This window comes from Styela clava, chromosome 12 (genome assembly GCF_964204865.1).
Source record: "Styela clava chromosome 12, kaStyClav1.hap1.2, whole genome shotgun sequence".
In the NCBI taxonomy this organism is placed as follows: Eukaryota; Metazoa; Chordata; class Ascidiacea; order Stolidobranchia; family Styelidae; genus Styela; species Styela clava.
In genome coordinates, this window is record NC_135261.1 from 20,153,738 (window position 1) to 20,168,307 (window position 14,570).

The window sequence follows — 14,570 nt, forward strand, 5'->3', positions numbered from 1 at the left end:
GATATTAGAACTTATACGTTCAACAACTAATAAATTAGCGATCAGTAGAGGTTGCGCGAGACTAACTCCCAATCCTTTCTCTATGCCTTTGCGCTAGTGGAATTTACCAATGTGTTTAACATTTATCAATGTGTTCTAGGCTCAGATCTTGATAGCCAGGGTCCTTTTAATGTGATTCTTTTAAAGGCGTTGAATTCTTTTTAGTATTGCTTCTAAATTATTTTCTTGTGGTAGTTGTCGAGTCCGGAGTTTGGCAGGATCCATTCGGATACAGAAGTCACGCGAAAAGGCTAATATAACGATCAGTAGAGGTTGCGCCAGACTAACTTTTTTTTGTTATTATTTCCTTGTTAGACTTGCTTATGGGTGCCGCTGCTCGATAACCAAATTTGGTTTCTCGCGGCTCCCCTCACCCTGAAATGCCTTTTATTTATATTGCAATTTGTATATCAAGTGTGCATTTAGTATGGTGAGAAAATAAACTACTGATTACTGATTACTCCCAATCCTTTCCCTATGCCTTTGCGCTAGTGGATCCGTATGCATGTATTGCAAGGATGCTGTAGCAAGAATAAAATACCATAATATGCAATTCAAGAGTCTGCTGTGCACACTAACACAAATATATTTCTGTAACGTTTCTGAATATCAATAATTGTTTTTTCATTGTTTGGTCACAATTAATTTCAAACAAATTTATTTATCGCCATATTTAAACTGCATGATTGCTCTTTTCTTGTCATTGTTGTAAACTGCTTGCCTGAGGAAGTCTGATTTTGGTCAGACGAAACGTTACAGATTTATTTTTGTGTTAGTGTGTAATAAATTAGCGTTGCTGTTTGTATAGCGTTGCGCAGTTGTAAGTTTTAGTGAACCCGTCATCTCCAGGGATGTCGCGCGCTTTGGTGTTTGTGCTTATATGATAGTGCCATTAGATGCTTTCTGCCTATGACTTTGAAACATCTTGGGTTGTTATCGAAAACCTAGGATTTTCAACATGAAACTTTCCATGTTTTATACCCTTGCACGAAATTGGGCTTTTATGAAGTTTGGATTGGGCTCCTCATATCAACTGTTCGATACAATGGGGTTTGGCGAGAGCTTTCAGGATAGCGCAGGGATTCGACAGGCTCGGAAAGGTTAACTAGAATTTAAAAAATCACACAGCGTTACGTAGTATTATTCTTTTTTATGTTGCCATTTCGCGAGTGCAGAAACAGACAGGTACAAATAGATTTGTTGAAATATATATCCAATTCATATCGAATTATATTTTCTGTCATTCATAAACCCAAAACTTGACATAGTTCACATAATGACATAGTTCGAAAAATTATTGGTACATTGAAATTTTAACCCTCAAGCGAAATTAGATCGAAAGAATTAAATATTCTTCCGAAATTTATCAGTTTTGTAAAATTTACCGTCTTCGAATATCACAGTTTATCTTTGCTTTACCTATGCCAAACAGCATTTTATATGTATCAGATATCAGATATATGTATCAGATAGATATATCATGTTAAATTCCGCTATTCAGGGAGATCTGCAATTATTCGAATTATCCTCACAAGATGTCCAAAATATTTCTCCCAATTTTATTTATATAATTTTGTAAAGTTATGTAATGCGGTGGCAGGGGCGTAGCCAGAAAATTTCAAGGGGGGGGGGGGGGGGGGGAGTTCTGATTTTTTTTTCGCCAAGTTAGATCGAAACAGCTGGCGAGTCCGATCGAACGCTAGAATACGCGTGTTTCAGCAGTCTTTGGAGTCTAAAAAGCGTTTCAAGGTACGGAAGATTGCCATCTATGATACAGAAAAAATTTTTTTTTCTTTTTAAAAGAGGGGGGGGGCGACCCGCAAAACCACCCCCGGGCTACGCCAATACGTTCACAGGCAGGTGTGCAGTTTTAGCCGGTATGCAATAAATTTTTCTGCTTTGTTAATATATCCAATTCCAATATATCCAATTCTTATCTAATTTATCAGATTACATTTTCTGTCATTCATAAACCCAAAACTTGAAATAGTTCATATAGTTCACATAATGACATAGTTCGAAAAATTATTGGTACATTCAAATTTTTACCCCCCAGCCGAAATTAGATCAAATTAATTAAATATTTTTTTAAAATTAATCACATTAAGCCACCACAACTTTTTGTTGAATCAAGTTTTTTATATTAGTGCTCGATTTAATGAAATATTCAAATTTTCCCCCGCTATTGTGTTTCATTCTCAATTTCGTTTGCACTGTATATTAAATATTTAAGTATATTACCACAGTTGGAAATGTTTCTTTGGAAAAATGAGATTTCGGAAAACACCCCCGCTCGCTTTAAAATAACAAATTAATAGTTGTTCAGCTTGGGTTATATGGTCCGGGTTGAGAATGATTTGAAAATTTGAAATCTGCATTCGGGTGTTTTTTTTTGAAGTTGATGCTTCCATTGGATTTAATTTAAATCTGTCATTAACTTAACTCAATCTACCCGCCCTCCATTTGAGCCAAATCTCATCGGAAAACTTGATTAGGGCGCTTTGTGCCAGACGATACGCGTGTGCCTTTCGCTCAGTCGTGTCGCGTTGAAAATGAGAGAAATTTTTTATTTATTTTTTTTTTGAAAGTTTTGTTTTGGTACCGCTCTGATTAATACAAGCGAAATCGACTCGACAACAAAGTCTCTCACGGAAGAAAAAATTACGTCTCCGTTCTGGCAAGCCCAAACCTTGCTTTTGAAGCAAAGTGAATATTCTATTAACAAAGGGCGCATGTTTTCGCGAGTAATTTCGAGCGAGCGCATTTAATGTTTGTTTATTATTGTGCGGGTGATGATTACTAGCTTATATACGCGCTGAAAACGATTGCTCACTAGCTCAAATTACTTTCTTTCAAGTAATAACATATTCCTTTGTATATTTCTAACTTTGAAATACTTACAGACATAAAACTCGGAGAATTGCAAATATGATAAAGAGAAATTACGTGCTACCGTGGCCACAAACAATTCCCAGATAGCACAACTACGTCGGAACAACCATGGCCGAACGTTGTTCGAACCACCGGCCCAATAATGGTGAACAACCATGTTCCAGCGAAGATTTGGCCGCTGGGCCAACGTCGGTCCTTTCGCTGTAATGCAACCGTGGCAAACGGTCGGGCCAACGTAGGCGATACGTTGTAACACAATCGTGAAATATGGCCGGTCCAACGTGGGCGATACGATGTAACACAATCATGACATATGGCCGGGCCTACGTAGGTGACACGTTGTAATACAATCGTGGCACATGGTCGGGCCAAGTTAGGCGATGTGTTGTACAGACTGGGTATGGATCTATACTACATAGAAATTTCCCACTAATCTGACATTATTTATATAATAAAAAACAAAAGATAACAAAATGTCTTTATTTTACAAATATGTATACATGTAATAAAATTAATGGAGTTCGTTGCCAGATCATCCAGAGCTGAAAAATATAAAAATTCTGTGTTAAATTGCAGTTTAGCAAATTACAGCACCAGAGTTCAAAGCCTAGTCTGAATGACTGCATCCCAACAAATTTTCAGAGTAGGAATCTTAAGCCAAGTTTCTGCAGTCGCAAATGTGTGAGTGAAGCTTACATTGACAAGACAATAATAATTGAGAAATACAGAAAGTCTTGATTCCGCAAGGGGGGCGTAGACAATGTTTTGAGGGGAATATTTGTCGGAGGAAATAATGATGATTTGAGATTTTATCTGACTAAAATGTCAAATATTCCTTGTTGAAATTCATCTATCTTATTAGAAACATCATGCACCATGATTAGTCTATTTGTTTAATTGATTTACAATAAATTTATTTGTAACTTCATCATTTGCTGTTGTGCTAGAGGGGGATGATAATGTAAAAAGTACTGTAAGGGAGCGATGATACAATTAAGTTCGAAAACCACTGTTCGTCATTATGCACCAAACTCTGGCAACATTGGATTGGCAATTTGGCACTTGACTCTAACCATAATCAGCTTGGCGATATCTCCTTAATAAATATTTTTCTATACTGTTCACTTTTGTATACAAAATCTACATTCAATTTCTTTACTGTTCACAGTTGTTTACAGAATCATTATTCAATTTGACAATCATAATGATAAAAATGAATGGTGTGGCAACTGGCAAGTACATTTTGTTTACTACCCAACTTATCTAAATTTTCTCGCCTGTTTTTATTTTATTATATCTCTGTTGTTGTTGTGTGTGTGTAACTTAATTTAATTCATGAACACGATACCTGCATCTTTTTGGCAAAACCTTATATTCTTTACGCTTCTATCTTAATTAAGGTTTTGTTTTCACTCCAGATTGTCAGATTCTATTTAATCAATTTTTGTTCATTTCCTTTATGAATTATCTTAAGCTGATTTGGAGTCAAAATAATCTTGTACTTATAAAATAGAAGAGGGTAGAGCAGAGAAAGATGGTGGTACAATATGATAAACATATTACATACCTTTAATAGCAGAAACTAAGGGCGTCCCACTCACTCCTTCTTATCCACCGCGTCCTGCACAGTTGAAAGACCAGGAGAGTAAATTTTTTATAACTGAGCTAATGATACTCCAATCCAGTCTTTCTTGGAGCAACCTCCGAGACTTGACAAATATCTTATCTGGAATGAGTACATAAGCACAATTATAAGAATACATCTAATGAAAAGGTTTCCATCCGTTGCAAAAGCTCTATGTTAATTATAGCGAGTATCTACTCTAAAATATACACACATGTGTTTTGTCCACATCCCATTCGTATAAAAGTAAACAATTTTAATATTGCAATCGAATCGTATTTAGACATTTAAATAATCTTCCTTGAACACGAAGCGAAAATATGGGGCATATTGTATTTCATACATAAATTCGAAGCGCTTCATGCAGTCAAAAACAAAACGACAAAAAATAAAAGGCACTCAATAAGATGAGACCCAGCAAAGGTATTTTCACCTATTTTACTTTCATGTTCTATTTAGCTTTCGAATTAATTATGGAGTAATCTGCAATATTTTAAAATTGTACTAAAACTAAACAAATATTCTGAATCTCAGAGATTTTTACATCGGGGTCTTCATACGATGGCATGTGTTACCGGTCAGCGAACTCTTTTAAAATTTTGCTTGCCCGCTGGCCGCTGGGGTAAAAAGGTTGGGAACCACTGAACTAAACAGTTAAGTACAACCACGTTACACCAACGCCCCGCAAACTTACAGTCGATTTTCATCAGAATGATCAAATAGAATAAATTGATTTTTAATGTTTTCTTGTTGTGGGGTCGCAAGTATCTGTAGTCTGTGATTTTACAAAAATTGGGGTCGCGGCAAAAAAAGTTTGGGAACCACCGCCGTAAAGTGTATGTAATCAGCCTATAAAAGTATTCAACTTACGAGCCATTTTTTCATCCTTGAATGTATTCTGGATCAAAATGTAATCAGACAATGAATTGACAAAGAATTTCATCAATTCCTGTATGTCCGAGTCCACACTATAATCAGTGGAAAGTTGCAGATGCCGTAGCTTGTAGCATAAGAGTTTCTACCGCCTGTCCCAATAATTTTCCATGGACGGGATTGGAGCATGGCTTGATCTCTGAAAATCAAGTTAGTGTTACACAATATACAGTACATGATTGTCTTTCAGATGATAAACGTGAACGAATGGCCTATACTAATTATCAGAATATAAATTTTTCATTAATATTAATTACCGTATTTTCCGGCGAATAAGTCTACCCGGCGAATAAGACGAGGCCTGTTTTTAAGCCTGAAAAATGGGTTTTTGCATATAACCGGCCAATAAGACGGGGTAGTAAAATCGCATCAATGTCGGGAATCTCAAATTACCATGCAATGCCTTTCGAGCGGTCGCCGCGTTTGCGCATTGGTTAAAATAGCCCATGACTTTTTTTTGTAGCGTAATATTCAATCCATATATGATAATGCAAATATGATAATCACAGCATTGAAATTTCAGATTCACAGCACGAGAATGTCGATTTATTTAAACTAACCTGATGAGGACGTGGGGGATGCTATCGCCGAAGGTATTTTATTGTCCGATTCAATAATAAGGCGACAAAAAAATGAAAATGATCATACTCGCCTAAAAAGACGACCCCCCCCCAAAATCAGGCCAAAAATTTGGGTCTAGAAAAGCGACTTATTCGCCGGAAAATACGGTATTAACCACATGATGTTGTACTAGGTAATTATTCAACCGATATATCTAGCTATTGTGCAATATTTTATGGCACAGATATGCAAGGAGCTACTATCAAACTATAAAACAAAAACACCTGTTTTGGGCATTGTCCGCATTGAAACATTGAGATGCTTGAAATGACACAGTGTATGATTGCGTGAAAGAGGGAATTGAAGCAGGTGAATTTTCCAGTCCATTGTCATCGGGCCTATTATAAAAATGGTATATATCATTAAACATACAATGGTAATATTGACACTTGACAGAATATCTAATCGGTAATAATTATTTAGAATAACCGGAAAAAAATGGATATTACACAAAATATGTCCAAATATTTGTAAAGGATGTGTCGTGTCGTGTGCTTTTAGAGTCGCTGGGCATTGCACAGTTGCATTCACATTTGGCAGTCATTGTACAGAGATGGGCTTCCCCCCAATCGCCGGAATCTTTTTTGCTAGCGGTCTACTTTCCAATTCACTTTAAAATATAATAACACTTTAATTAAGGTTGGTTGCGTAAGCTTACATAGCATACATACTGAAAATAAATCATATTAATATATATGATTACCCAATATAATTCTATTGAATTTTAAAACAAAATAGATATTATTCAAAAATCAGTAATTTATTTCTCAACAAAGCTGAAAATATGAACTAGAGCAGGGTTGGGCAAAGTTCTCGGACCACGTGCAAAAATGTTGCACACCTAGACTGGCGGGCCATGTCGCATCTCGCATGTGTGGCGTAAAAAGTTATACTTTAGAAACAAAATTTTATTTGAAGTGTTACAAAAACAAAAAGAGAAAACAATAATCCTTGAGCTATTTTTTACCCAAAAACATCAAATTTTAGTTTCAGTTTGATTGTGGCAATTGTTAAAACATATTTTAGATTTCAGCCAATTGAGATCTGTATTTAGATTTGTTGAAATTCATCAGACAGAAGGTTCACAAATGTACAACTATTCAGATTACTGGATTAAGTCGTTCAACGGGTTGGATTTGGGCTGCGGAAATGTTCGCACTTAGACAAATAAAGTAAATATGAAAAATCATATCCAGGGATGAAGGACCAATACTGGTATCGGTACTCGATAACGAATACTGATAAATAAGAGATGGCAACCTCAGAAAGTTTAACAAAAAATGCCAAAAGACCAAGTACGATAACGTACCTCATCTCGTTCTGTCGTTACCGGTACCGTACCTCTGGTGTCCAGGGATAAATATGTAACTTTAACGGTATCTACCATAGGTACCAGTACGGTACCGGTACTCGATAACGAATAGGCTACTGGTTAATGATAGATGGCAACCTAAGAAAGTTTAACAAAAAAATGTCAAAAGACCAAGCACGGTACCGTACCGGTACCTCTTCTTGTTCTGTCGTTACCGGTACCTACGGTGTCCAGGGATAAATATGTAACTTTTACCGGTACCGGTATGGTACCGGTACCCTATCACCCTTATGAACGGTGACCTGACAACGCACTTAGGATACCGGTACCATGAGATAAACTTACACGGTTACAACTAGGCTATCTCTACTTTCGCCATTCTACTATGAAAGCATTAAAAGATCAATGTCACTGTCCCATCCACGGCAACAACCTCGTAACAGACTATCGATTACGAGTACCGCCAAAATGAATGGCGACCTCATGTGCTATATTCGAATCGCGCGCCCATTTCTTCGCATAATGGCGTGTTTCGTTGAAGGCCAATCATGGCCTTACCATGGTAAATGGTTGTAAAACCGCGTACAACGGTTGCCGGCGGATTATAACGTTGGCCCAACGTAGTTGTGCTATCTGTGAATCGGATAAGCATATATCATGCTTGAAAACGACGCAAAAGTTTCTTATTGCTTTTGTTTTGATTTACTCTTTTGACTTAGTGCACGATGAGACGTATACGTAAAGGATATTAACTCTTACTCAACAAACATATTAGGGTCACATTTTTATGAGCACCTAAGTGCTTTCCCGGCATAACAAATTAGTAGTTGTTCAGCTTGGGTTCGGGTTAGGAATGATTCAAAAATTTAAAATCTTATTCAGGGATGTGTTTTTTTTTTCTGAAATTAATTCTTCCATTGAATTGAATTTAAATCTGTCGTAACTTAAATGCCCGACTCAGATTTGTGTTTGGTGAATTTGAATTTTTATTTAAATAGAAAAAAATTCTGATAAATAATAATTTATTTCCAAGTCATTGTTGCATGGATGTCTTAGCCGTACAAAAATACATTGGAAAATGCCCAATGACGTTTATTGTTCTTACTTAAGTAAAACAGTAAAGATGGAAAGTAATAATGTTAAGCTAAATATTGGAGAAATGCAAGCAAACGTATCAACAAAAAAGCGCTGAACGTTTCCACGAATTTAAGAAAGAAATGAAATGGTCACTTCTAATTCTCTGATAAAGCGTAATAAATTGGTAGATTTAAAAACACGCAACATGAGGACTTTTCTTTATTTTTCTAGAATTTTCTGATTTTGTCGTATTGATACTGATCAGTTTGTTTTTCATTAGAGCTTGCGAGTACTTTTGCAGAACAATGCTTTATTACACAATGGTATTTTGCAAAAATCTTAAGCTACGTGGTGAAGAGATGAAAATGAACTGCATAATTCTTGTTCCTAATACCTTGTTTTATTTAAACAAGATTCCCCACACTATATCTCCGCCATAACGAAAAGCTTGATCAGATGTTTGAAAGCCATGCACAACAACAGATTCATAAAAAAGACCAATTTATTGGTGCAAATATTTGACTGAAAACATATTAATTGAAAGCGAAAGTTTTTCGGTTTTTGTCTCCATTAGTAAATTCATTAGAATCGTTAAGTTTTAATGTCAGACACGACATAGTTTTGGTGGTAAAAAATGTAAATCAAACAGCTGGGGTGTACAAATTATAATAAAGGAATAATAATACATACATTCATATAGTTTTTGATTGTTATCAAATTGTTGTGTTTGATTATTACTCGATCTGTTTATCCTGGGTTTGTGCGCTTGGTATTCCAACGGTTGATGTTTTTGACTCCTTTTCAAAAGGTGCAGCCGTCTGTCGGGTATCTAATGTAGCAAAGAAATGTGATTTCTTGTGATTGGTTGCTAAATCTGTTGAAGGCTGCAATGTTGCATATTTGACGCTTACACTGGATATTCATATTTTTGAGCGCATAGAAAACAGTTCCAAACAGGCTGGCAGGCCAGAAAATATCCAATTTAAACTGCACACATGCCGAGTCATATTAATTAAGCCCTCGCTTAATCGTTTGTTCTTCTATTTTAGCTGATCCTCTGCTAATAAGTGGACATTTAAAAACTTGTTTGGGTATTACAAGAGCATGCCACTATAATGTCGTATTACCATACAGTTCTTCAAATAGCCGCGTTTTCATTACTTTAACTTGTTTCTAATTTCAATGTTGGATAGTGTTAGATTAATTTTAGGTTAAAACACGTCCAACTAACTGTTAACTGAAGGCGCTTATATTCACCCAATATGCTGGATAATGCCTCTGCTACAAATGCCTAGCACTGGTTAAACTTGTGCGTGCACTGAAAAATATACACAAAAGGAAACTGATTCATAATTTAAAGCCGAGATAAAATAATGATTATGAGACAGAGTGTGCTTGGGCGCTAAACTGTGTTTGGAAAGACTAAGTTTTGGCGTTGGATAGTTTTAAATTTCGCCGACGGAAATGCTTTGCTTTTATTCATTTCGTATCACATTAATGAAATTTGAAGCGCCAAAAAATAAATAAAAATACGCTCGTTGCGTAAATGAGCCTTGTTGGTTGTAATTGTGACAAAATTATACTACTTTGAGCATTTGAAAAAATAAAAATGCGGATTCTACTTGCTTTCATGCAGAGGAAAATCTGGAATACATGTGAAGAAGAAAAATGTGTGTCCATTCCACATTTTTTTCTGTAGCTCCTTGCGTTTCAGACTTATTCATTTTTTGTTGTTGTCAAGATCGTTTTTGATTTTACAGTTTTTTTTTTTTCTTGGTTTTAAATAGACCATTTATTGTGAATGTTTACACGCATTTTCTACTTGAGTCTCTTGCTTATCGTTTGTTCTCCTTTTCCCCCTAATAAGAGGTCATCTATGAACTTGTCCTGGAATCACGATGCCATGAAAATATAATGTAATTGTAACTTACGGGTCGTCTTCTGATAGTCTCGTTTTTATTACTTCAACTTGGTTCCAATTTTAATGCTCGATTCAAATTAGAATAATTTAAAGTTGAAACACGTCCAAATATTAACTGAGGGCAGCTAAAAATTGCTAGGTTCATTTTGCAATAATATTGTCTGGCTTGAATATTAATTTTTTAACGAATGTTCATATTACTATCGTGTATTTTTTACTTGTTTTATTTCATTATTAATTGAGGTATATTGGCTTTTCATTAATTTCAATTTCGGGTTGGAGTGGTTAAATGAGTGTTTTACCTTCTGCTTAAAACAAACATCAATGTCGTTATACAGTCAGTGCTGGTCAAAACTAAATTAAAAGGCTTTCGGTAAAAGGTATCGGGCATCGGTGATAATATTTGGTATCGGTATTCGTATTGATATCGGCTAAATGTAGACTGATATTTCCACGATAAGTAACTTTTTGATCAATTCCAGAATGTTTTTAAAAAGTAGCTCGAAATACTGATATGAAAAATATTTTTTGCTGTTCACGGTATTAGCCTCGTTAAGTATGAGCAATGCTGTTTCCCAACCGCGCGAATAGAAACGGGAATAGGATTATGACCTGATTTTAGCCATTTATCAGCCCAACTAATTTGGCTATTTTTGCAGCCCATTTTTTATATTGACATTTTTAACATTACATGGAAATTATGAGGAAATATATCAAATGGGAATTTTTAGATTTGTAAAATACAAAATACGACGTTATAATGGCATAAAACTTTGCGCACGCAACTCGATGTATCAGTTAGATAGAGTGAGTGAACATTTATTTATTTTACCCCCCACAGTAGCCAAACCCAATGAGTTTTCTAACCGAACACCGATATTATTAGCGTCAGTGTGCAATGTATTTAAACCAAAAAACGTATCAGGATTCAAATATTAATTTCTTATTATCTGAAATATGTCTCTTTCAAACTGAAAAATTGTGTGGCATGAATAATGCTTGTAAACTGTTACTTCAACTAGTTTGGACTGCACACTTGAAATAATAATTACATAGCATGTAAATGTCGGCAATTTCTGCTTTAAAATATTGATATCGGCGTTTTATCGTTGTTGTCGGATCGGTATCGGCGACAAGTGGTATCGGTACATCTCTCTTGTTGGAATCTCTAGTATAATGTAATGGACGTTAATGTTATGTTTAAAATAGACATCCATCCCATGCGTTATTGTATCAAATGATATGTTGTAAAACAATGTACTCTTTTACTGCAAACATTAAAAACTCGTATGATATCGAATAGCATCCCTTATTATGCCACAATAGCATGTAATTGGTTACACATACTAATAGTAAGATTCATTTCCTCAGCTACAGACAAAGTTTAATTGTTTTATTCCGTATATATGTTTGATCCGAGGTTATTTTGAAAGTTATCGGCCATTGTACTTTTGGTGAATGACCGTTCATAGACTACTCCCTTTAAGGCAATTTAATCTCCTGTTCGTGGGACGAAAATAAGCATGTTGACGTAAACAAAATCTTGTATCGTCATGTCTTCTCATATTCTTGTTTGTTTATTATTATTTCGGTATTTCGGATCATTGCAAGTCGGCTATTTAAGAGTTAATGCTCGCATTAGAAGTTTGTCGTTTAAGTAGTGTTAATTTAATTGCCGTTATAAACGGATTGTTTGCTTGTTTTATATTTTGGTTAAATAGGTTCATTCATATTACATAAATTATTAATGTTGCTATTGTTTGAAATTAAGTATGTTGTCGACATACTTAGGTTGGACGTAAACTTTAGCAACCCTATACATCTACAATATGCGTTTCGACCTCTACAATAATCATTTTTATCACCACACTATTTGTCGTATTTCATCACATATTATTCGTCTCTCGTACATTGTTCATGTAGATTGGATATTTCATTGCCAGTAATGGACTACAATCATATTCAAAGTTGTGGAGTTGTTAATATTGTGAAACTAGAAGGTTATAAGTCTGGGGGAGTTGATGACGCGCAGCGTCACCGCCCAACACGTTATAGGCGCCTTGTACAGCCTCATCATACGTAATAAGTTTTTCATAATTTACTTCCTCTACTATAAAAAGGCATAATAACTAAATGTATATATATTTTTTCAGGATTACTCAATTATGAAACTTGACGACTCTTTCTGTTTTTCAAAAGAAAAAGAAACTCAATTATTCAAATAGGAAGAAGAGTTTTATTGAAGATAACTAAGATGTGCTAGCCAACAAATGCGTTGAGTCCACACACAAGACTTTGATATAGAAAAATTGACTGTTGGTTTGAAACTGTATCCCATTGTCATACGTACTTTGAGATCGTATGCATGTGCACTTATTACCAATATGTGGTCACAAACAAATGCACTGGGCAGTACACACGAATGTATTTATATCAAATAAGACTGTTGTTTAAAACTATACCAAAATGCCATACACACTGTAAAAGGATTATAAGCGGAAGTTCAACATGGCTCGACCCGTGAAGAACTATTTATGTAATTTGAATAATTGCAAACAAATTCTTGATTATATATTCATTAATAAATTGAATTATAGCTCAGCAAACTGAATACAATTGTTATTTGTATTTTAACACCCTGTAATGCAATCGTTTATTTGACGTCCTGGTATGAAAAAATTAAAATATTTCTTTCGTTTTACGTTATACTTATATTTTTATTACTGGTATTGTATATTACTGATTTATTATTTATATTATTGTTTTAGGCTTTTTTTGAAAATATGCTACTTCCATGTTTGGCTATCTTATTTGTTAAAATCATTATTTTCTATAGTATTTTTAGATATTTTTTAACAGGAAAACAAGATATCGTGAAGACAAAGGAAAAGTATTGACAGGGATTGTCATGGCATTTTTTTAAATATTTGTTTCGTTATAGATAAATTTAGACCCATTCCCGCCATTAGGAAAGATAGGGTTTTTTTAGGCTCAGATATTTTTAATGTTATTCTAGCTTCGCAGGCACAGAACTATAAAGGGACTGGAAAAACTAAGAAAAGACGGATCCAAGGAAAATCTTCAAATTACATGTAAATATTTTTACTAATTTTATTAGGCTTAGATATTGTTAATATTCTTAGCTTCTCAGGCACAGAATTTTGAGAGCACTGAAGGAATTGAAAAAAGACGGAACCAGAGAACAAACCTAACATACCGGTAAATATGTTATTATTATTATTGAATATTTATTAATAAAGCTTTTTTCGATAATATGCTGTATCCATATTTGCCTATCTTATTTGTCATAATCATTATTTTCTCTCCTATTTTAGAGATATTATCAACAGGAAACAAGATATTGTGACACCGACAAAAGAAGAAAAGCATTAACAGGGATCGCCATGGCTTTTTCACTATTAACATTTTATTTGTTATAGATAGATTTAGACCCATTCCCGCCATTAGGAAAAATAGGGTTTTTATTAGGCTTAGATATTTTTAATGTTATTCTAGCTTCTCAGGCACAGAACTATGAAGGGACTGGAAAAATTAAGAAAAGACGGATACAAGGAAAATCTACAAATAACATGTAATTATTTTTACTAATTTTATTAGGCTTAGATATTGTTAATATTATCTTAGCTTCTCAGGCACAGAATTTTGAAGGCACTGAAGAAATTGAAAAAAGACGGAACCAGAGACAAATCTAAAATACCGGTAAATATGTTATTATTATTATTGAATATTTATTAATAAAGCGTTTTTTGATAATATGCTGTATCCATATTTGCCTATCTTATTTGTCATAATCATTATTTTCTCTTCTATTTTAGAGATATTTTCAACAGGAAACAAGCTATTGTGACACCGACAAGAGAAGAAAAGTATTAACAGGGATCGCCATGGCTTTTTCAATGTTAACATTTTATTTGTTATAGATAGATTTAGACCCATTCCCGCCATTAGGAAAAATAGGGTTTTTATTAGGCTTAGATATTTTTAATGTTTTTCTAGCTTCTCAGGCACAGAACTATGAAGGGACTGGAAAAATTAAGAAAAGACGGATACAAGGAAAATCTACAAAATACATGTAAATATTTTTTACCAATTTTATTAGGCTTAGATATTGTTAATATTATCTTAGCTTC

At 34.5% G+C, this 14,570-nt stretch overlaps 1 protein-coding gene across 2 annotated transcripts; it reads right to left on the reverse strand.

Annotated features, from left to right (window-relative positions):
* Window positions 1-3,033: 3,033 nt before the first annotated feature.
* Window positions 3,034-8,051, reverse strand: LOC120342983 (uncharacterized). 2 transcript variants are annotated; one of them, XM_078118565.1, is made up of 5 exons: window positions 7,419-8,051; window positions 6,334-6,447; window positions 5,426-5,627; window positions 4,499-4,657; window positions 3,034-3,473 (listed from the first exon to the last, which is right to left on the reverse strand). In XM_078118565.1, exons 1-3 carry the CDS (start codon window positions 7,421-7,423, stop codon window positions 5,498-5,500), a joined length of 249 nt encoding a protein of 82 aa, XP_077974691.1. In that variant the 5' UTR covers window positions 7,424-8,051; the 3' UTR covers window positions 3,034-3,473; window positions 4,499-4,657; window positions 5,426-5,497. The 2 variants fall into 2 exon arrangements, with proteins under 2 accessions (XP_077974691.1, XP_077974690.1); XM_078118564.1 differs by lacking the exon at window positions 7,419-8,051 and adding an exon at window positions 6,559-7,412.
* Between the last annotated feature and the right edge of the window lie 6,519 nt (window positions 8,052-14,570).